A 25077-nucleotide genomic window follows, 5' to 3' on the forward strand; every position below is an offset into this window, starting at 1 on the left:
GTGAATTACTATATAACTTCTACCTGAGTTCCATTTCTAAATTCTCCTGATATAAATAATTTTCTTCTATTAACAGAAATCAGGAATATAGTATTTCATCTATTAGCAAAAATCAAGAATGTGATCACCACTTGTGAACTAGGACATTGGGCTTTGTGTGGAGGAAGTCAGACAAGATTCAGTAATTAGCTATTTTTGAAATATCTCTATAGCATTCTGCCTTTGATATATAAAAATATCTTCAGACCTGCAACTCTATTACTGAAAAATTTACCCACATTTTAGACTGTCTTGAAGGTGAGATGTAACTAGACACTCTCAGCCTGAAATATATAGAACCATATGTGTAGACTATATTTTTAGTATTAAGCTAAGCTTTAGTGTTCCTATACAATGATCCTTTTGATCTCTGACTTTCAAAGAATGATACATCCCTTGTGTTGAGAGATGAAACTATTAACTGAGTTGGTACAGACATTACAGAATTAAAGGATTTTACACCTGGAAAGTTATTTGTTGATCACTGATCCAAGTCTTGTTGTAGAGATGAAGATACTGATGTTGAGAGAGAATGTGATTTGCCCAAGATGTCCTGTTATTAAGTGGCAGAATTATAATTCAAGCATGTCTTCTGACTCCTGGTGTGGGATTCTTTTTCACTATCAACAACTAGTTCTAATATTTTTATTTGTGTACTAGTTATAGTTTATAGAACGTTATTAAAGAGATTTTAAAAAAATCTCTAAGGTTATATACTTATTTTATGTTCTATAGAAATAGAAGCCTTATAAGATTTTCTCTTTAATAGTTACCTTTTTCCCTGTTTGATTCTTTAGATCTAAAGGTCCCTTCAGCAAAGTTCGAACTGGCCCTGGAAGGGGTAGGAAACGTAAAATCACTCTGTCCAGCCAATCAGCATCGTCATCAGAAGAAGGATATTTAGAGCGAATAGATGGCTTGGACTTCTGCAGAGATAGCAGTGTCCCACTGAAGTTTAACAAGAAAACCAAAGGGCTTATTGATGGCCTTACCAAATTCTTTACCCCTTCCCCTGATGGGCGAAAAGCCCGAGGGGAAGTGGTAGACTACTCTGAGCAATATAGAATCAGGAAAAAGGGCAACCGGAAATCAAGCACTTCAGATTGGCCCACAGGTAAAAGTTTTTTCACTTAAAAACAAAAAGTATTCCAAAAGTGTATTATTTAGGATAACACAAGTTACCTAGAAAAACTTATATTAAAAAATTGGTATGGAATTAAGTAGAGATACAGCAAGAATTTAGAGGCTAGGGGTGAACTTGCAGAATGAATCTATAGGAGCTCTTAGGCTAAAGGAAGCTGCTTTCTGGGGAAAACTACAGAAAATTTGCCTACAAGTGTTATGGGAAGTATAAACCTTGAATCAGAATAACTTTACATTTTATAAATTACTAGATAATTCATGATGAGCACGATGATGCCTCTCGTATTCCAGTAAGGAATTGGAAAGAATAGAGGTGGATAAAACGATGATGATCTAACATAAGGAAAGACAAAGTATTTGCAAGTATGATAAAGTCATTGGTTTTTCTGTTTCAAATATTGTAGAGATAGTTGTAATTTTTCATGGGTTGCACTTAAAGGGAGAGAGAAAAGGAAGGAATGAAGAAGAGAGGTAAGAAAATAGAGGGAGAAAGTGAGAGCGAGAGCCTCAGCCTTTCAAGACCTTCACGATAAAGGGGGAAAAATTGTCTGGCTGTCCAGATAGTAAAAAATAGTCTCATTGCTTTTTCTTGAGTTTCGAGCACCTAACTGTGGTGCTGTAGGATAAGCACTAGACTGCAAGGTTGGATTAAACTTCAAGGTCAGCTGTTTAAACTCAACAGTCGCTCCTTGGAAACCCTATACAGGGCGCTATAAGTCGGGACTTAATTGATGATACTTAATAGCAACAAACTTTATGATAGAGTCCTGGTGTGGTGTTGTTAAGCACTGAACTGCTAACCACAAGATTGATGGTTCAAAACCACTGGACGTTCCTTGGAAACCCTGTACAGGGTCACTGTGAGTGGGAACCAATTTGATGGCACTTACTAATAACAACAGCCTTATGACGGAACTGGTAAGGGGTCTAGGAAAGCTAAAAGAATGAAATTAAACTCTTTTGGATCACAAGGATCAAAAGTATAGCATCTCATCTACTGCAAAATAAATTTCTTGCCTTGTGATTTCCTCCCACTGAATATCCTGCTGATCAGGGCTTGTATCCATCACTTGTTGGTCAGTTTGTTGTACTGTGGCAGCTTGTGTGTTGCTGTGATTCTGGAGGATGTGCCAAGAGTATTTTAAATACCAGCAGAGTCATCCATGGTGGACAGGTTTCAACTGAACTTCTAGACAAAGATCATGATGACATAAGTCTTTGGGACCTTCATTTGCTGTTGGGGCACAACTCAAAATTAAGAGAAACAGTTGTAAACATCCATTCATAATTGGAACATGGAATGTATGAAGTATGAATCTAGGAAAATTAGAAATCACAAGTGAAATGGAACGCATAAACATTGATACCTTAGGCATTAGTGAGCTGAAATGGACTGGCATTGACCATTTTGAATCTGACAATCACATGGCTAATATGCCGGGATATGAAAAATTGAGGAGGAATGGCATTGCATTCATCATCAAAACGAACATACCAAGATCTGTCTTGAAGTACAATGCTGTCTGTGATAGGACAATCTCCGTATGCCTATAAGGAAGACCAGTTAATACTTTTAATCAAATTTACACACCAGACATTAAAGCCAATGAAGATGAAATTGAAGAATCCTACCAATTTCTTCAGTCTGAAATTGATCAAACATGCAATCAAGATGTATTGATAATTACTGGCAATTGGAATGAAAATGTAGGAAACAAAGAGGATGGGTGGGTTAGTAGATGGAAACTATGGCCTTGGTGATAGAAATGATGCTGGAAATCGCCTGATAGGATTTTGCAAGACCAATGACTTCTTGAAGAACAGAGATGTCAGCTTGAGGACTAAGGTGAGCCTGACCCAGGCCATTGTGTTTTCAATAGCCTCATATGGATGCGAAAGCTGGACAGTATATAAGGAGGATCGTAGAAGAATTGATGCCTTTGAGTTGTGGTGTTGGAGGAGAATACTGAAAGTGCCATGGACTGCCAAAAGAACCAATAGATCTGTTTTGGAAGAAGTGCAGCCAGAGTGCTCCTTGGAGGCCAGGATGGCTAAGCTTCGTCTCTCCTACTTTGGACATATTGTCCGGAGAAAACAATCGTTGGAGAAGGATGTCATGCTGGGTAAGGTGGAGGGTCAGAGAAAAAGAGGAAGACCCCCAACGAGATGGATCAGCCAGGTGGCATCATTGATGGTGTCAAGTGTGGCAGCGGTAGTGAGGTTGGCCCAGGATTGGACATTGTTTCGTTCTGCTGTGCATGGGGTCGCTATGAGTCGGTTCCGACTCGATGGCACCTGACAACAACAACAATGACTTCTTCATTGCAAATAACTTTTTTTTTTTTTTTTTTTAAACAACATAAAAGACAGTTATATATTTGGACCTCACTAGAAAGAATACACGGAAACCAAATTGACTACATCTGTGGAAAGAGACAGCCAAAACAAGTCCAGGGGCAGACTGTGGAACAGATCATCAATTGTTCATGTGCAAGTTCAGACAAAAACAACTCCACAAGAGACAAATTACGACCTGAATTTAGATCATCTGAAGAACAGAACAAAGATCAAAAGAGTTTTGGGATGACATCAAGAACATCATACAGGAAGAAAGCAAAAGGTCATTAAGAAGATAAGTAAAAAGGAAAAGACCAAAATGGATTCAGAAGAAACTCTGAAACTTGGTCTCCAACATAGAGATGCTAAAGCCATTGGAAGAAATGAAGAGGTAAGAGAGCTGAATAGGAGATTTCAGATGACAATTTGAGAAGACAAAGTCAAATATTATACAAAATATGCAAAGACCTGGAATTAGAAAATCAAAAGGAAAGAACACATTCAGCATTCCTCAAGTTGAGAGAACTGAAGAAAAAATTCGAGCCACGACTTGAAATATTGAAGGATTTAAGGAGCTCTGGTAGCGTAGTGGTTACGAATCGGGCTGCGAACCTTAAGGTCAGCAGTTCGAAACTACCAGCTGCTCCGCGGGAGAAAGATGAGGCTTTCTACTCCCGTAAGGATTTACACCCTCGGAAACCCTGTACAGGGTCGCTATGGGTCGGAACCGACTCGACGGCACTTAACAACAACAACAATGGACAAAATACTGAATGATGCAGAAAGCATCAAAAGAAGATGGAAGGAATGCACAGTTACTGTACCAAAATGAAATGGTTGATGTTCAGCCATTTCAAAAGGTAGCATATGATCAAGAGCCAGTGATGCTGAAGGAAGAATTCCAAGGTGTATTGAAGGAATTGGTAAAGAACAAAACTCGGGATTGATGATGGAATAAAATTGAATTATTCAACAAACTGATGCACTGAAGGCACTCGCTCATCTATGCCAAGAAGACAACTGATTGGAAAAGATCCATATTTGTGCCTGTTCAAAGAGAGATGACCCAATGGAATGCAGAGATCATTGTACAATATCATTAATATCCCATGCAAGCAAAATTTTACAAAAGATAATTCAAAAATGGCTGCAAATATATTGACTGAGAACTTCTAGAAGTTCAAGCTGGATTAAGAAGAGGACATGCTGACGACAGTTGGATCTTGGCTGAAAGCGGAGAATACCAGAAAGATGTTTTTCTGTGCTTTATTGCCTATGCAAAGTCTTTCAACTGTGTGAATCAGGATAAGCTTTAGTTAACATTGTGGAAATGAATATTCAGGAACATTTAATTGTGCTCATGAGGAAACTGCACATAAACCGAGAAGCAGTTGTTCAAACAGAACAGGGGAACATTGAATGGCTTGAAGTTAGCGAAGATGTGCTCCAGAGTTGTGTTCCTTTACCATAGTTATTCAGTATGCATGCTGAGTAAATAAGTTGAGAAGCTGGAGTTTATGGAGAAAAACATGGCATCCATATAGGAAGAAGACTCATTAACAACCTGCGATATGCAGCTGATACAACCTTGCTTGCTGAAAGTGAAGAGGACTTAAAATACTCACTGATGGGGATCAAAGACCACAGCTTCAGCATGGGTTGCACCTTAACATAAAGAAAACAAAATATTACGATAAATGGAGAAAAGATTGATGTTGTCAAAGGCTTCATTTTGCTTGGATCAACCATCAACAGTCATGGAAGCAGCAGTCAAGAAATCAAACGACATATTGTATTAGGCAATTCTGTTGCACAAGACGTCTTTAAACTGTTAAAGAACAAAGATGTCAGTTTGAGGACTAAGGTGCACTTGACCCAAGCCATGGTATTTTCAATAGCCTCATATATATGTATGTGAAAGTTGGACAGTGAATAAGGAAGACTGTAGAAGAATTGATGCATTTGATCCATGTTGTTGGAAGAGATTATTAAAAGTACTGCCAAAAGAACAAACCAGTCTTTGTTGGAAGAAGTACAGCCAGAATATGCTCCCTTGGAGCCAAGATGTCCAGACTTTGTCCCTCATACTTCGGACATACTGTCAGTAGGGACCATTCCCTGGGAAAGGATATCATGTTTGTTAAAATGGAGACTAAGAGAAAAAGAGGAAGAACCCCAATGAGATGTATTGGCACAATGACAACAGTAATGGACTCAAATGTAGCAAGGGCAAGGTAGGGGCAAGACCAGTCAGTGTTTCATTCTGTTGTGCATAGGGTTGTTATGAGTCGGTGTTGACTCAGTGGCACCTAACAACAACAGCAACAAGTGCTTATATTCACTGCTTACTCATTCCTGCTTAGATAAGTGGCTGATTGGTCCACTGTAGGAGTGAAAATCCTTTTTGTCAGGTCCCCCTTAGAATGCTTTATTGATTGACTTTTACCAGAGTAGCAATCAGCTAATTATTCTTTAAACACGCAAGTACTTTTCATTATCAGTCATGTAGACTGTCAGTATGGCTGATAATGAAAAGTAGGCCCTAGTTTTAGCATGTTTATCTAAGAACATGTGCAAGCCATTAATTTTGGGATTAGAAGGAAAATAACTGAATAAGAATCATAATGAAAGGAATTTTTGTATTAATCGATTAGCACTGGAGACTATCAGAAAAGTCTGCAAAGTTTTAAAAATACTAGTTTTTAGAGCAAATGTACAAAGTATGCACATATGGGAAACCAATTTTGCGCTTTAGACATTGGTGTGAGCTGTTTTAATTGATCCTGTTGTTTTCTTTATTGCTTGTAGAGTTTTAAAGAACAATGAATTTGTGTATTATCTGGTACGATGTTACTGAATACCGGACTAGATTAGTGCCTGCATCCTTGTGTCATGCACTAGGGGGCATTAAAGTCACATAGTATCTTAAGAGTATTGCTTTTTTAAAAGTTGGGGAATATTTGGGAATACTGACAACGATCCTTTTTTATTCTTCTTGTACTAAAATAACAGCCTGTATCTCTAGTTGATTTGAAAAGAACTGTCTGTCATTAATTGGTGTTTTCAGCCATACTCATACAAAGAGGAAATCATGTCATCAGCAGTGTTATCTTCAAATGCAAGGATAATGATTTGCATAATCTCTAAATCCTCCCTTATTTCTTTGCCCATTTGAGGAAGATGCATCATTTAGTGGATTATTACCATAATTTCTCATATTTACCAGGAGGATTATCATTTGTGATCCTCAGGTTTATGGAGATAGTGCTTTAAAAGGGCACCCAGAGTGAGAGGGAAGCTAGTACTTCCTGACCTCAGTTAAGGTAGCTATTTCAAAGATCATCTTTTTATTTAGATAAGAATGCATTGACCCTATGAAGATTGCAGGATTATTGAGATTTTGAAAAGCAGCAAAATTCTGTTTTACCCTTAAGGTCTTACACTAAAACGTTCCCAATAATACCAAAGAATGAAAATATAATTGAGTGTTGACATGTTAAACTCATACAAGTGTCATATTTTTAAAGTTTCAGAAGAAATTTTATATTCCTTAGAATTTCCATTCTGCTTTTGAATGTTTTATATTAAAATATTTCCTTTAAATGAAATTTAAATTTAGCTGTGTAAATTTTTAGGAGGCTTTAAAACAATTCAAGATTTTCACTGTAATGAAAAAATATACATATTCTTTATTGAAAATGGTGTAGAAAACAGTTTAATGCTACATTCTCTGTTAGATAAATAATATCTGGGTCTTCAAATTGAAATAAATACTTAATTTTTTTTTCTATTTCAGGTATCAAACTAATTATATTTGTAATCACGTGAGCTTTTTCTTATGTACAGACAATCAGGATGGCTGGGATGGCAAACAAGAAAGCGAGGAGCGGCTTTTTGGGAGCCAGGAAATCATGACTGAGAAGGATATGGAATTATTCCGTGATATCCAAGAACAAGCACTGCAGGTAAAGTTGGTTGTTCAGATTCAACAGTCACGTCATTTGTTCATGGGTGAGAAGCAGGATAAATTATATGGTGGGTAAAGTGGTAGCATCAAGTTATCCCTCCGATCTGAACATGAAGGTGGTTTGTGGATATAATTGCTTCTGATGGTAAGGGTGCCTCTTTCAAATTATACTAACTACTTGGTTTTATAGGCAAACACATTACTTTTTATTTTTTTAAATTTATTTTTAAAGCTTTTATTGTGCATTGAGTAATAGTTTACATGAGAGAACATTAGTTTTATACTCATCCTATCATATTTCGTATCATTGCAATGATTACAATCCCCTCCATGCATCACCATTCAACAGTATTTGCCTCTATTCCTTAGTTTTGTTGTTGCTTGTTTGTTTTTGATATACACAAAAACACCCAGGAATATGTAATAATTTTAACAATCAAAGGGCACATTCTGCAAGCTTGCTACTGGCTGCCATCACATAACCTTTCTCTTTCCAAGAGTCTAGAGTCCTTAGCTGCTCTATCTCTCCATGTCATCATCTTTGCCTCCATCTCTAGTGTTTCTTCTTCTGGATAGGGTCCCATGTTCAGCTCATGCTCTTTTCTCCCTTGATGGCCCTAGGGTCCTCTGTTCCTGGAATGTAAGATTAACTACTCCCCTCTTTATTTTACAGAACTTCTGCCTTTACAGTGTGACAAAGATAACAATTGCTTGCTGTTGAATCATAAGAATCTTATCCCCATCTCCTTTCACCAGATCCATGTAGACAAGATGAAAACTATTCAGTGGGGATTCTACTTTCCCCACACACTCTGAAACTAAACTCCCTCTTGAAAACTTATAGCCACTTTGTGCCTTTATAGCCCCTGCTGTCATTTTATGTAGCCAATGTCTAAGTTGCCTGTCCCAATCAACTCTGTGCACAGAGAGGATATGTTTGATCCTTGATGTAAAGACTCCTTCCTTCTTGGTTGGTATTTTGATCTACATCCATAAGTATAGATCAAGTTCATCAAATTGTAGCAATTTATACTTGTTTCCTTTATCAAATTTATTTTTTTTCCTCTGTTCATGTTCTGATCATCAAGCCATTGAAGCTAGTTCAAATGGGTACTATCTGTAAGTTTGGGCATTCTTGTACGTCTCCCCTCACTTCATATCAGGTGGATGGATACCTCATTCTTGGCTCTAACCCTCTGTGACTAGCTCCTTGTCCATGGGTTTAGGAGGAGTCTTAAGGTTTCACCACATTTCAGACCAGCCAGCCCTTCCTCTTCTCTCTTTCTCTTATCTCCAGGTCGACTGGAGTCTATGGAATGTGGTCAAACTCAGCCCATATCTTCATTGCTGCCTTTCCCCCATTTCCACTCACCAGTAGACAAATGTGGTCGCCAGCAAGCTTACATGCCTGCTTGTGTGTTCCCTTTGAGTTTCAGTCTTGGAAGGGAGTTTTTCCTGAAGGGACTTGATTACTTGCCTTGATGGTTCCCCAACAACTTGCATGTTCTTAAAGTAGCCAGTCAGACTTCCATTTTTGTTTTTGATTTTTCCTGCTGGTCTTTCTTTCAAGAAGTATCTTCTGTTCCTCTAACAGCTCTAAGCTGGTCTGCCTGTCCTTTCAAGTGGGAATGTCTGACCTCAGAAGGTTCTGGATGGGGCTCAGGATTCTAACTAAGGTCCAAAATTCTAGAATCCCTTTCAGGTATTCCAATCAGTTATAGGCTGAAGACGGGCTTAGGAGTTTTCTCTAATCATGTTTCCCAATATTCCTTTCTATCCCACTCAAGTGTCTATTTTACAATAGTAGGCAAGGGAAACCAACATTCATAATACAGTCAAGCATCTTAATATTATTTCTCCTCTTTTATCCATTCAGATTATGCCTCAATCTCAGGATCACAGAGCCTTGCTATTCCAAGTTTGAGCACATATCACTATTTACCTTTCCCATTTAGCCCATGCAAACTTGCCTAAGGAACACATTACTTTTGATTATCAATATTAAATGAGGCATATTTATTTTCCTGAGTATAAAGAAGACTTTGGTATTTGAACAGAAAGAGAAAGAAAACAAGCTTGATTAGAGTGATAAAGCACCCATATTCAATACTAAAGGAAATAATTTTTAAATGCGTCTGCCTTAATCCTTTCTGAAACATGACAAGATGTAAATGTATAGCTATGTGCCAAATGTTGAAGATGCCAAAGTGAATGACAAAATTCCTTCTTTTAAGAGAGACTTTAATTTATAAAATGTGAAAATGTCGTTATAGAGTACATGGTGCTTTGGGAAAATGGGGGAAAGCATCTGCCTCTGCTTGGGGGAGGTCAGAGAAAGCTTTACTATGGAAAAATACTATTGGAGCTGGTCTTAAAGGATATGTAGGATTTATGACAAGGAATGGTATCCTATATAATCAAACAGAAAAGGAAGTGTAAAGACTTGAAGGAGGAAGAAAACATACTTAATTATGAGAATTGAAGTAGTTTAGACAAAGAAAGCCGGGTATGGAGAAAGGCAGAGGTGATTCAGAAAATTCAGAAGGGGCCATATCATTAAGGCTTTTCTAGATTGAGTATGTGTGTGTATTTTATTTAATCTTCTCCCTTTTTGTCTTTGACAGTTCACTATGTAAGTCAAAATTGCATGCTCACTCTCTCTTGAGTTCTCTATTATCTTTTATCTTGATCGTTAGAATTTATAAGACTGATACTAAGCATTTTTGTGCCCTCCCAAGGAGGGTGACACTGTGGGTTAATGTGCCAGATTTTAGGTTGGTTTGAACAGCAATGTTGGCAGTTCAAGCTCACCAGCTGCTTCTAGAAACCCCTATACAGGGTCGCTATGGGTCAGACTACTACTAGTCTGTCAGTTTGTTGTACTGTGGTGGCTTGTGAGTTGCTGTGATTCTGGAAGCTATGCCACAGGTATTTTAAATACCAGCAGGGTTACCCATGGTGGACAGGTTTCAGATGAGCTTCCAGACGAAGACAGAATAGGAAGAAGGAGAGATGAACTATTTACTAATATTTAGTCACTGAAAATCTTATAAACAGCAGAGAAATACTATCAGATATAGTGCCAGAAAATGAACACCTTCAGATCAGAAGTCACTCAAAATGCGACTGGTGAAGAGCTGCCTCCTCAAACTAGAGTTGACCATGATGATGTGAATAGAGTAAAGCCTTTCGGAGTAAAGCCTGTGGGACCTTCATTTTCTGATGAGGGACAACTCAAAATGAAGAGAAAGAGTTGTAAACGTGCATCGAAAATTGGAACATGGAATGTACAAAGTATGAATCTAGGAAAATTGGAAATGGTCAAAAAAAATGAAATGGAATGCATAAACATCAATATCTTAGGCATTAGTGACAAGTGCTCATATGCAAGTGCAAGCGGAAGCTAAAGAAAATGAAAACAAGTCCACGAGAGCTAAAATATGACCTACTGAATATATCCCACCTGAATTTAGGGATCATCTGAAGAACAGATACATTAAACACTAAAGACCAAAGACCAGAAGAGTTGTGGAATGACATCAAGAACATCATACATGAAGAAAGCAAAAAGTCATTAAGAAGATAAAAAAGAAGGAAACGGTCAAAATGTATTTCAGAAGAGACACTGATAATTACTCTCCAGCATAGAGATGCTAAAGCAAATGGAAGAAATGAGGAGGTGCAAGAGCTGAACAGAAAAATTCAAAGGTCGGCTCAAGAAGACAAAGTCAAATATTGCAACGAAATGTGCAGAGATCTGGAGTCAGAAAACCAAAAAGCAAGAACACGCTCAGTATTGGGGAACTGAAGAAAAAATTCAAGCCTCGACTTAGGTTATTTATGGATGATCTAGACAAGTTATTGAATGATACAGAAAGCATCAAAAGAAGATGGAAGGAATACACAAGAGTCATTGACCAAAAGGAAAAGGTTGATGTTCAACCGTTTCAAGAGGTATTATATGATCAAGAGCTAATGATACCTAAGAAAGAAGTCCAAGGTTCATTGACGGAATTGGCAATGAACCAAGATGGCAGGAATTGATAGACTAAAAATTGAATTCTTTCAAGTGAGGCAGCACTGGAGGCACTCACTCATCTCTGCCAAAATATTTGGAAGACAACTGTCTGGCCAGCTGATTGGAAGAGATCCGTATTTGTGCCCATTCCAAAGAGAGGTGACCCATCAGAATGTGGAAATTATCAGACAATATCTTTGATATCCCATGAGAGTAAAGTTTTACAAAATGTAATACAGAAACAGCTGTAAGCATACATTGACAGAGAACTCCCAGAGGTTCAAGTCGAATTCAGAAGAGGACATGGAACAAGGGATATCATTGCTGATGTCTAATGGATCTTTGCTGAAAGCAGAGAATATCAGATGTTTACCTGTGCTTTATTGACTATGCAAAGGCTTTCGATTGTGTGGATCATGACAAGCTATGGACAACATTGCAAAGTATGAGTATTCCTGAACACTTAATTGTGCTCATGATGAAATCTGTACCTGGACCAAGAGGCAGTTGTTCGAACAGAACATGGGAACACTGAATGGTTTAAAATTAAGAAAGGTGTTCAACAGGGTTGTATTCTTTCACCATACTTACTCAGCCTTTATGTTGAGCTAACAATCCGAGATGCTGGAGGTTATATGAAGAAAAACGTGGCATCAGGATTCGAGGAAGACTCATTAATAAACTGCGATGTGCAGATGATACAACCTTGCTTGCTGAAAGTGAAGAGGACCTAAAATACTTGCTGATGAGGATCAAAGATCACAGCCTTCGGTATGGATTGCATCTCAATGTAAAGAAAACAAAAATCCTCACCACTGGACCAAACAGAGAAAAGACTGAAGTTGTCGAAGTATTCATTCTTCTTAGATCAACTATCAACACTCAGAAAGCAGCAGTCAAGAAATCAAACGACGCATTATTTTTGGTGAATCTCCTATACACGACCTTTTTAAAGTGTTGAAGAGCAAAGATGTCAGCTTGAAGACTAAGGTGCGTCTGACCCAAGCTAGGTTATTTTCAATAACCTCATATGCATGGGACAGTGAAAAAAGGAAGTTAGTAGAATAATTGATGCATTTGAGTTCTTGTGTTAGAGGAGAATATTGAAAGTAACATGGGCTGCCAAAAGAATCAACAGATCTGTGTTGGAAGAAGTGCAGCCAGAGTGCTTCTTGGAGGCCCTTATGGCCAAACTTCATCTCATACTTCAGACATAATGTCAGGAGGGACCAGTCACTGGAGAAGAATATCATGTTTGGTAAGGTGGAGGGTCAGAGAAAAAGAGGAAGACCCCCAATGAGATGGATTGGCAGTGACAGTTGCAGTGGGTTCAAGTGTGGCAACAGTTGTGAGGTGGCCCAGGACCCCAGGCAGTGTTTTGTTATAGGGTCGCTATAAATCAGTATAAATTCGATGGCACCTAACAACAACAGGAAATGGGTCGGAAATTTCAACGGCAGTTAACAACAGCAACAACATTGAGTCAGTTGGTAAATAGCCTGTGTAAGTACACTTTGGAATTTAAACCAGGTACAGATTTACAGCCTCGGAAACCCTGTGCAGGGTCACTATGAGTTGGAACCGACTCCACAGTACTTAACAACAAATAAACAGTCAACAAGCACTTTCTCAGCTTTCTATCACATCATGATTTAACAAAGTATTAGCTTTAAGTCACATGGACCTGGGGTGAAGTTTTAGTCTGTCGTTTACTAATTGCTACTTTGGACAAGTTGCTCAACCTCTCACAACCTATTTCCTTCCCTACTAATAGGGAAGTAGTACAATAGTAAAAATTTACTTGGAATTAGAAGGAAGGAAGTAGCTTTTCCTGATTGGTATGTTGTTGTTGTTGTTGTTATGTGCCTTTTGAGTCGGGTCCGACCCATAGCGACCCTGTACAGGGTTTCCGAGGGTGTAAATCTTTACGGGAGTAGAAAGCCTCATCTTTCTCCCGCGGAGCGGCTGGTAGTTTCGAACCGCTGACCTTAAGGTTCGCAGCCCGATTCGTAACCACTACGCTACCATGGTATATACATGCATAATTTCTTTTTTACCTCTCAAACTATTCAAGAGTTAGTTTTAGATCTGATGCTTCTTTACCTGAAAATGTATTCGTATAGTTTATAAAAATAAGGAAATAACCGTAATACCATAATCAAATCAGTACTTTAATATAGGCTTATTATATAACATTTAGTGTTTTGGTGTGGTGCTGTACAGTAAGCATTGGACTGCTGATTGCAACGTTGGCATTTCACACCTACCAGCTTTTCCTTGGAAACCCTGTACAGCGTTACTATGAGTCAGAACTGACTCAGTGACACTTAACAACAACATCTAGCCATTAGATAATAATGATCAACTCTGTAAATTTTTCCAAGTTTTTCTTGTTTTGGTGTCCGTTAGAGCACGATCTTGTTCAGCTCATATTCATTTAGTTGTCCTGTGTCTTTAAATTCCTTTAGACTAAAATTTTGTGGATTGTCCATCACTTTGAACTTGTTAGCATGAATTAGTTTCACGTATTTTTTTTTGCAGAAATACCACAGATATGTTGTGTCGTTCTGAATGTGTCATATCAGAGGGCACATAGCATGTTTAAACATGTTTCTGTGATCAGTGGACGGCTGTAGACAAGTTCTCTCAGTAATGCACTGGTGTTAGTGTCATTAGGGTGATTTTTAAAAATAATGGTCTAACCAAAAGAGTGGATTTTTGAGGGGGTCTGCTGGGCCAGTTCATCAAGACAGAGAAGTCAACTGAGAAGGTTACGACGTCTCTCATTTTGGGATTGCTAAGGGATAATCTTGATAGATATTCTTGAAGGACACAAGATCACTGGAGCTCTTTATGAAGAAGTTTTAAGTAAACTGAAAAACTGCATTAGTGAGAAAAATGCCAGGAAAGTTGTACTAAGGCATTTTTTTTCCATCACCCTTGGAAACCCTGTACAGGGTCACTATGGGTCGGAACCGACTCGACGGCACTTAACAAAAACAAAAACAAAACCAAACACGATCATTGTACCTGCTCATTATCCTAAGGTAGTAAGGGCTGTCCTATAAGAATTTCATTGAGAACCCTTATTCCATCTACCCTGCAGCCCTGGGCTTGTCCCTTGAGACTGTTTTTTGTTCCCCAAACTCCAAAGAGCATTGAGAGGAACATGATTTGAACCCCTTTGTTGCTAAGTGCTATCAAGTCAGTTCCGACCCATAGCGACCCTGTATTGCACAATTGCCATTTTGACGTGTTATAAATTTAAGAGCATGGTATATAAATTGAATAATACTTTGGGGAAGGATCAGAGATATGGAAACACCACCTTCAAAAGTGTATAGACTTAGATGGGGAGGCAATGTCAAGAAACTGTAGCTTCACAATTTGATATTTTTGTCTGATAAAGGTTTTATGATTTTGCAACAATGCTTTTGACTTACCCTTGTACTATATAAACCAGGGTATGGGTAATTTCACTATTTATTTAAATGCCTTATTGTGATTTGGGTACAAGTTTACAGAGTAATTGTTTTTCTAGTCTATAATTGATTGATTGTATTCCCCATAATTTAACAGCACTCTTCCTACTTCCTCTCTGTGCTTACAGTTTTTATTTCTCCTCCTTTCCTACCTTCTGAGCTATATCTGTGAGCAAATGCAGCCCTTTTGGTCTCATGTGATTGAATGTTCTAATGAGTGTGTACCTTTCAGGTGTTAATGTTCACCTTATAGTTTGACTGAAAATTGAACCATGGAGTGGATTCAGTTCTAGGCTCTGCTTGCTTATTCTAAATAGTATGCATCATACTTCGGACATATTGTCAGAAGGGACTAGTCTCTGGAGAAGAATATCATGTTTGGTAAGGTGGAGGTTCAGAGAAACAGAGGAAGATCCCCAATGAGATGGATTGGCCAAGTGGCAGCATCGATGGACTCAAGCGTGGCAATAGTAGTGAGATTGGCCCAGGATCGGGCAGTGTTTCATTCTGCTGTGCATGAGGTCACTATGAGTCGGTACCGACTCAATGACACCAAACAACAACAACAACCCTTAAAGAGTGCCAAGACTTCTTTTTTTCCTTTTTGTCACATCTGTATGCTGAATGCTTGGAGTATACTAAGTGTTCAATAGATCGTGGTTCAATAGCTATTGATGATACTTCTCCATCAACATTTATTTACTATTCAGTGTGCCTTGTTGTTGTTTTAAGTGCTGTCAAGTTGATTCTGACCCATAGCAACCCTGTATAAGGTTTCCGAGGAGCAGCTGGTGAGCTTGAATCACCGACCTTGCAGTTCACACGGCTTTGCAGTCTGGCACATTAACCCACAGCACTACACCAGGAATCCTTACATGGTACTAAAATTTGTGTTGTTGGGTGCCATTGAGTCAGTTCCTACTTAATAGCAACTCGGTGTGACCCAGTGTAACTTCCCCATCGGATTTTGTATACTGTAATGTTTACAGAGCAGATTATCACATCTTTCTCTTGCAGAGCCTCTGGTTGGTTCAAACCTCCAACTTTCTGGTTAGCACACAGGTGCTTAATTGTTGTACTACCAGGGCTCACACTAGAGCCATGTTGTTGTTAGTGCCTTCAGGTCAGTTTGTATTCATAGAGAATCATGCCTAGGGTTTCTGAAGACTATTTGGTGCATTTGAACTGCTGAACTTATGGGTTGCAACCCAGTGCTGATCTTACAGCACCATACCAGGAGTCCTACTAGAGTTGTTGTTAAGCACCGTTGTGTCAGTTTCAGGTCATAGTGACCCATGTAGGGTTCCCAAGGAGCAACTGGTGAGTTTGTATTATTGACCTTGTGGTTCAAACCAACCTTCCAGTCCAGTGCTTATTCAGGACCCTACGCTAGAGGTGTAGGCTGAGCAAAAAGACACAGACTCTGCATTTCTTAAAGATTTAAGTCTCCATAAGTGAGACAGACAACAAACTGTATTTAAAATTACAAACTGATAAGTGGTATGAAGAAAATAAGAATGCAGTGATCAAGATTGCTGGAGGTTGGGGATGGTGGGTGTGTGAAAAGGGAAGGCTCTCTTGAAGAAGTAGTAGTTTACATTGAGACTAAAAGATGAGTAAAAAGTTAGCAAGAGCAAGCAGTAGAGAGAAGGATGTTCTAGACACTAAGGGATTGCCTGTATTAGTGACTTGAGGCATGAAATAACTTGGTAAATTTGAGGAACTGAAAGAAGGTCAGTGTTGCTAGAGCACAGTAAGAGAGTCACATGAGCTGAAGCTGGAAAGAGAGGCTGGTGTCGGAAGTTAGGATTTGGGTTTTTGTCACAGTTGGCAGCAGGAAGCCATTTGATGGTGTTTAACAAGGAAGTTTAACAACGAATCATACTTGCATTTATGATCATACTAGCATTTAATGCTTTTCTTTTGGCCACTATATGTAGAATATAGTAGGCAAGAGTAGAAGCAAGAAAACCCAATTTAGAGCCCTTTTCAGTGTCCAAATGAAAGAAAATGGTAGCTTAGACAAAACAGATGGCAGTGGAAATGGAAGAGAGTTGGGATTTAGAGTATACCTTGGAGATAAAATCAGTAGAATCTGATAAATATGTTTAAGGGAACAGAGGTTATTAAAGGTATCTCTCAGGTTCTCTGATTTAATGTAATAAAGAAACTGAGTTGAAGCCAATTGGGAGAATTGACTGCTGATTAGAGAATGTTTTTAATAAAGTGATTCATACAGATAATACAGAAAGATATTTTCCAGGGCATAGATATGACTTGATAGGAGCTTGTTCAGAAACATTTGTAGGAAGATTGTATTACACTGCCCATCTTTCAGTCTGTCATACTATGGTGACTTATGTGTTGCTATGATGCTGGAATGGAAGCTATGCCACCAATAGTCACTCCATGGTGGACAGTTTCAGTGGAGCTTCTAGTCTAAATCAAATTAGGAAGAAAGACTTGACAATAATCTGCTTTTGAAAATTAACCAACGAAACCCCTGTGGATTACAACAGAATCTTGTCCAGTGTAGTGCCAGAATGTGAGCTTCCTGATTTGGAAGGCACTCAGAACACAATGACTGCATGAGTGGACCTGAACATACCAATGATCATGAAGATGGTGTAGAACTGGGAAAGGGTTTTTTGTTTTGTATATCGTTACCATGAATAAGAGGGGATTTAGCAATAGCTCTAACAACAGGCAGTCTTACAATTGCACCAATAAACTAAATGATAAAAATGTTTAATCCATCTAACTAAAACCATTATCTCTTGAGTGCTTACTATGTACAGTGGCTACAGATAAGTAGTTCCTCTCTTCATAAGACTATAGTCTAGAAAGGTTTTTTTCTTTTTTCTTTTAATCCCATATTATTATTGCCTGGGGCAATATTTGTTTGATAGTGATTATCTTGAATGATTAAATGTCATGTGGTGTATTACCTCTTTAACTGGAGGATTACTGAAATGTTTAGCATGATTTCTTTCAAAAAGGGTTGTGTATTAATTGATCATGATTTTTGTTTTTTTTTCCCTTTCATTGATGATAGGAAAATAGGGATGTAGTGGGCCTGATACATTACTATTTTGTTATTACTGATGTTGATACACACACACACACACACACTCACACACACACATATATATATATATATATATATACACACACACAAACACAATGTGTGCCTCAATTAAGAAAAAAGACTGACACCTCTGTAAAGATTGTATGGGCTTAGAAGAAATGATTTAAAAGATATATCATAGTGGTTATGAGTCAGGCTGCTAACCTCAAGGACAGCAGTTCAAAACTTTCTGCTCCTGTAAAGATTTATAGCCTTGGAAACTATTCAGGCTCGCTGTGAGTTGAAACCAACTTCATGACACACCACCACCACCACCACCATCACCAGAAAGAAGCATTGCGTTCCTTGCAGTGGAGCATGACAGCCTAAACAAAATATATACAATATAGAGAATAATTTTTACATAAAATATTATGAAATAACAGCTTACATTTCTTACTATTTCATATTAATTTTAGGACTTTCTAATTTTGAGAGACTTGAATGCTTTATGGGGCTTTGTTTTTTGCTTTTTGTTTTGGCATGGTTCTAGAAAATTAGAACATTTCTGAAATCTGTGTGGGTTGTTATTTTCTTTTCCTAAATAGTTGTACAGTTGGTAGAAATAAGTTATATCCAACAATTTTATTAACTCTAGATGAGGAAAGAAATGCTTCCATCTTACATACAGGAAAACAGGAACTTTTAATTAAGCAACTTTTCCTAAATTATTCGATTAGTCATGGCAAAACTGGAATTAGAACTCAGGTGACTTTAAATCCTGTGCGCCTAAATTAACAATAATATTATCCTCTAGTTGTTGTTAAGTGCCATCGTAACATTCTATTATTCTTTGGTTCCAACTCATAGTGACCCTGTGTAGACTTTCTGAGGTTTTAAATCTTTGTGGGAGCAGAAAACCTTATCTTTCTGTCTCAGAGCAGCTGTTGGGCTTGAACCGCTGACCTTTTGGTTCACAGTGTTTATCCTACAGAGCCACCATGTTCCCTAGAAGCATATGGGGACAGCAAAATCATTAGTCATCTGTTGAATGCAAAGGAAAGGTGAATAGGAAGATACATAGCAAATAATGATACAGAGTACCAATTAAACATAGTTCATTACTATATAGTATCTTATGCAGGTTCTTTATATGTCTACAGATATTTATAGAATACAAAGATGAATAAGAATTGGCATGATCTGAGATGATGTCAGAAGAAGGCCTAAAGAATAGTTAGGATTCAGGTAAATGGAGAGATAATGAGGGCTTTCTAGGTAAACAACATTAACTTAAAACTAATAGTAAAAAATGGCTATTTGTAATTAAAGAGATTGTATAATTTGGCACATTAAATCAACAAATGTTTGAGAGCCTGCAGTGTGTAACATCATACAGCTAACTGATGTGGAGATGGTGTAGAAAATTTAACGCCCGCCCAGAAAGGTGTTACAGACGTTCCTTGGTTTTAAAAAGATATGCATATTGGAAAAGATACACATATTGGAACCCTGTCCTTGCTTTACAGGTGTCTTTACAGGTGATCTTAGTTTTGATATGCACAAATTTCAGCTAATGTGGCACTGTGCATATTTAATTATAGAGCTAGAATGAATGTGGTATATGTTGAGGAATGGTAAGAAATGAATTACTAGTATAGCTAGGGCTGTACTTGGGATAGTTTTGATAGTAGAGGACATTAGGTGGTACTGCTATTATAATGCTAATTGAAAGGTCAGCAGTTTGAAACCCACCCAAGTGGTTCATCGGGAGAAAGAACTGAAGATCTGCTCCTTTAAAAATTACAGCATAGCAAACCGTGTGGGATTTCTGTGATTGAGATTGACTAAACAACACCTAAAAACAGCAACTAGAGGATTTTAATCTTTGAATGCCAGGATTTTAATGTACGCCCATGACTCACTCACTCACTCTCTCTGTATCTATTTGTATATGTGTGTATGTATATAGGTATATATATACACACACACATATATATTGTTGGATTGATTCCTTGGCAACACTAATGAACTTAGGGATGAAGAGTAGAGGGCTGTTTTAGTGTCTTATAGTATTAATTATAAGTAATGTATTTCTGGTATTTAGATTTATTATTTTATTTTTCACTTTTATTGTGAATTGAGTGAAGGTTTACAGAGTAAGTCATTTTTCCAATCTCATACACATTTTGTCTCATGTCATTGATTGATATCCTCATAATACAATATCACTCCCACTTTCTCCCTGTATTTCCCATTTCCCTTCTTCCTCTTTCCTACTCCTTCTTGCTTTCTGACTCTTATCCTTTAACACATGCTGCCCTTTTGATCTAAAACAGTTGATTATTCTATGGATTGTGTACCTTTCTAGTAGTATTGTTTACTTTCTAGAACTATTTGTTGTTTGGCTGAAAATTGAGCCACTGAATGAGTTCACTTCCAGACCTGAATGGTGACTGAGGACCATAGAGTTAGGGGTTCCACCAGTCTCTATCTGACCAGTAAGAGTATTTGTTTGTTTTTTTTAAGGATTTTTGAGTTTTGTTCCTCATTTTTTTCCTACTTTATCCTGGACCTTCTAATGTGATCTTTTCCAGAGCAGTTGATAGTGGTAGGTGGGCATCATCTAGTTCTTTTGTTCTCAGGATCTTTAAGGCTGAGGTTCACATGATCCTCTAGTCCATTGCCCTAACTGTTTCCATACATCTTAGATTTTCTTCACTCTTCTTTGCTTTGGATGGGGAGAGACCAATAGTTGCACTTTAGATAGCCACTCAAAAGCTTGCTTAGGTTTATTTGGGTTAATTTATTTCATGATGTAGCATCCCAAATCCAAATCAAACCAGTTGCCGTCCAATCTATTTCAACTTACAGTGAACCTGTAGAGTAGAATTAGCCTCAGAAGGTTTTCAAGGCTGTAATCTTTATGGGGAGCCCTGGTGTAGCACTGTGGCCTGATGCGTCAGACTGCAAAGTTGTTTGAATGCAAAGTTGATGGTTCAAGCTCACCAGCTGCTTGTTGGAGCAGGGTTGGAATTAACTCAACAGCACTTAACAACAACAACAATCTTTATGGACACAGACCACATCTTTCTCCTGTGGAATGATGGGTAGGTTAGAACCACCATCATTTTGGTTAGCAGTCAAGTGCTTACCACCACCAAAACTCCTTTTTTGATTTGCACAACTTTACCAAATATTTGTTCAGATAATAGTTAAGAGCCTAGATCATTCTCCATTGGTTTCAATCCTGTCTCTGCTGAGTGGCCTTAATTAAGGAAATTACCTAGATTTATCCAAAATATTAATTTACAAACCATTTAAGGCAGTGCATATGGTGTGGTGCTGTGGATTAATGCACCAGAACTGCGAAGTTGGCGGTTCAAGTTCACCAGCTGCTCCTCAGAAACCCCATACAGGGTAACTATGGGTTGGAATAGACTCTACGGCACTTAACAACAACAACATATACATACTGGAAGCACTAGGTTAGTGTAACCTTTTGCTAGCTGTCTTAGTGTCAGTTGCTAGGTATACAGAGATAACTAGAAAATATATCTGTGTTCTCCAGTAGCTCATTGTCTAATTGAGGAGATATTTATAAACAAATAATTTAAACCCATTTGGTTAGCAATAGGTGCCCTTTTACTATATGCCAATTACTGTGGTAAGCATTTAATATAACCTTGTATTTGCCTTAATTTTTCAAATGAAGAAATTGAAGCTTTAGAATGCTTATCATACCCAGAGTTATACAGTTATTATGTATTGGAGTCAGTATTTTACCCTATGCAGTCTTGACTTCAGACTGCTAATTGTGGTATAAATACTACCATTAGAAATATGCACAAGACACTGTGGGAACAAAGAGGAAGTTATGTGAATTGGGATATTAGCAGAATCTCCATAGGAGGTGGTAACATTTGAACAGTGTGTCAAAGGAATGAGAAAGAATTTAGTGTTAGATGATATATTGTCAGGAGGGACCCGTTACTGGAGAAAGATACCATGTTTGGTACGGTGGAGGGTCAGAGAAAAAGAGGAAGACCCCCAACGAGATGGATTGGCCAAGTGGAGCATCAATGGACTCAAGCGTGGCAATGGTAGTGAGGTTGGCCCAGGATTGGGCAGTGTTTCGTTCTGCTGTGCATAAGATCACTATGAGTTGGTACTGACTCGATGGCACCTAACAACAAGAGAAGAAAGGCACTTCACAGAGAGAACAGTTTGGGTGTATGACAGTTTTCTTGAATTCTTGGTGCTGCAAGTGTTAGTTTTTAACATAGATGCCTCACTAGTAAGTTGTTGTTATTTTTAAGTGTCGGACCCTGTATACGTGTTATTTATTTCAAGGGATTAGACTAGATGAGATCACCCAGGAAGAAGAGAAGCTGTTTGAGGAAAGTGTCTTGGATATTATAACTTCTAGAGATTGAAGAGACTCAGAAAGAATGGCCAATGGAAAGGGAAAAACAAAACACAACAACAGCAAACACTGGTTCATTAAAGGTCAAATGAAGAAAATGTTTCAGGAAGGAAGAAGGTTAACTGTCAAATTCTGTTAGTAGGTTTAGGTCAGTAAGATGACCGAAATTCGACCATCAGCTTTAGTAGCATAGTAGCTTTGGGGTGACAGAAACTTGCATGATACAGGATCATGGTGGTTAAGTGCTGTTGAGTAGGTTCCAGCCCATATAGCAACCTTGTACAGGGTTTCCAAGGAGTGACTGGTGAGTTTGAACCACCGACCTTGCAGTTCAAAATGACATTTCAGTCCAGTGTATTAACCCACATCGCCACACCAAGACTCTGATATGGTGGTGGTGGTGGTTGTGAAGTGCTGTCGAGTTGGTTCTGAGCCATAGCGACTCTGTATAGGGTTTCTAGGGAGCAGCTGGTGAGCTTGAACTACCAACCTTGCAGTTCAAACGGCTCTGCAGTCTGGTATATTAACCCACAGCGCCACACCTGGACTCTGCAGATATAGTGGTGGTAGTGTTAGGTGCCATCCAGTCAGTACCGACCCATAGCAACCTTATGCACAGCAGAACGAAACACTGCCCGATCCTGGGCCAACCTCACTACTATTACCAGTTTGAGTCCATCGATGGTGGTAGTGGGGTTGAAAATATTATTGAAGTAGATTCAGGAGAGAATGAGAAAAAAGAAATTATTTTGTAGTAGTAATAAATGGTGACTTTCTTGAAGTGTTTTGCAATGAAGGGGAGAACAGAGAAAAAGATAGGTGGGTGGTGATGTGGGGGCAAACAAAGATATTCACATGAGAGGGCTTCAAAAAGTTCATGGTAAAGTGAAAGATAATAAATTTTCCCCACAAACTTTTGGATAGCCCTCATATTTTTAATCTAGAAGAAGTAATCGCTACTTATATGCTGATGGGAATAATCTAGAATAGTGAAAAATTGATTAAAAGAGGTAAAAAATTGGACATCTTTGAGTTAGTATTATATATTATAATAATAAAATATATAATATAACATAGTGTGCAAGTGGAAAGTCATTAGCCTTAGGTAGGAGCACATTTGTCAATAGGACCTGTTGGCACAGTGGGTAAGCACTCAGCTGCTAACTGAGAGGCCGGCGATTCTAACCCACCAGCCGCTCTACAGGAGAAAGATGTGGCAATCTGCTTCTGTAAAGATTTGTAGATTTGAAAACCTTTCTACTGTGCCCTTTAGGGTCACTATGAGGTGGAATCAACTTAATAACATTAACTTTGGTTTTGGTTTAGATTAAGTAGAGGCAGAGTAAGTACATGGGCACAAAAGGATACAATTACAGGTGTATTCATGAATGAGAAGTAAAGAAGTTTAAGGATATATACCAAGATGAAATTATAATGAAAGCACTTGGATTATAAATTGTGTACGGGGAATTAAGGACATGAGGAGAGTGAGATGCTAGTAGCAGCTCTGGATTATATGGAGGGAGAAGAGAAGAGAATTGAGGACAGAATTCTAGATTTTACTAATATGGTTGAAGAATTAACAAAGGTGATTGAGAAACGAGTGTAACCAGAAAATCACTTGCCATCAATTTTTATTCCAATTCATGATGATCCCTGTATGTGTTAGAGTAGAACGTTGCTTCATAGAGTTTTCAGTGGCTGATTTTTGACAAATAATAGGTTGCTAGGTCTTTCGTTTCAGATACTCTGAGTGGATTGGAACTGTAAACCTTTCGGTTAGTAGCTGAGCCCCTTAACAGTAACCAGCTGAATACTTGGAACTCCTGCCTGAATGTTACTATTGTTAAGTGTCATCAAGCTGGTTCTGACTCATAAAGACCCTGTATAGGGTTTCCAAGGAATGGCTGGTGAGTTTGAACTGCTAACCTTGTGGTTCAAACCAACCATGTGGGCCAGTGCTTTATCCCATAGTACCGCACCAGGACTTACACCAGGACTCCTGTCTGAATGTAGAGAACCTACAGCAACAACAACAACAAAAAAAACACAGGAGGTTTCAAGAGACAGGAAGTCTGTGATCACACAGGCTTTTGTGGCTTAGCTGAATGTTACTCTTTATATATGTTTACAGCCCTTTATCTACAATTCTGAAATGCAGAGAACCCTGAAAACAGAAAGTTGTTTTATAACTTGTTTTATAGCAAGACTTCTCCTTAATTTAAACTCCATTGTTGACAACTGATGTGAAACTTTATATTCTTTACTTAGCCTAGTTAATGTGAATATTCTTATGCTTTGCTATGAAAGTATTAACATGTCTGATTATGGAATACTGCCTCAGATCTTATTCAGGATGTTGATGTCATATGACTATTTGTACTCAAAATATTTTTCTAAAATCAGAAAATTCAGAATTCCAAAACCCATTAAACTCTAAGGGTTTTGAGTACAATTTGTGAACTTGTAACTTCATTTCTTATGAAAACTAAATTCCAGTTTTAAAAAACACTTAAAACACAAACGAATTAAAAATATTTACTAGTTGAGGGCTACTCATACTTCTCATCTCACCTTTACACGCTTTGTTCTTGTCTA

At 38.1% G+C, this 25077-nt stretch overlaps 1 protein-coding gene across 1 annotated transcript in view; it reads left to right on the forward strand.

Moving 5' to 3' along the window:
• Window positions 1-25077, forward strand: part of KAT6A (K(lysine) acetyltransferase 6A) — a 176716-nt gene that overhangs the window by 117728 nt on the left and 33911 nt on the right. Inside the window, exons 7-8 of the mRNA XM_006859929.1 lie at window positions 837-1153; window positions 7366-7484. Of these exons, the coding sequence (XP_006859991.1) occupies window positions 837-1153; window positions 7366-7484 (436 nt within the window). The remainder of the gene's footprint in view (window positions 1-836; window positions 1154-7365; window positions 7485-25077) is intronic.

Source organism: Chrysochloris asiatica, unplaced genomic scaffold, assembly GCF_000296735.1.
Source record: "Chrysochloris asiatica unplaced genomic scaffold, ChrAsi1.0 scaffold00035, whole genome shotgun sequence".
NCBI classification, from domain to species: domain Eukaryota; kingdom Metazoa; phylum Chordata; class Mammalia; order Afrosoricida; family Chrysochloridae; genus Chrysochloris; species Chrysochloris asiatica.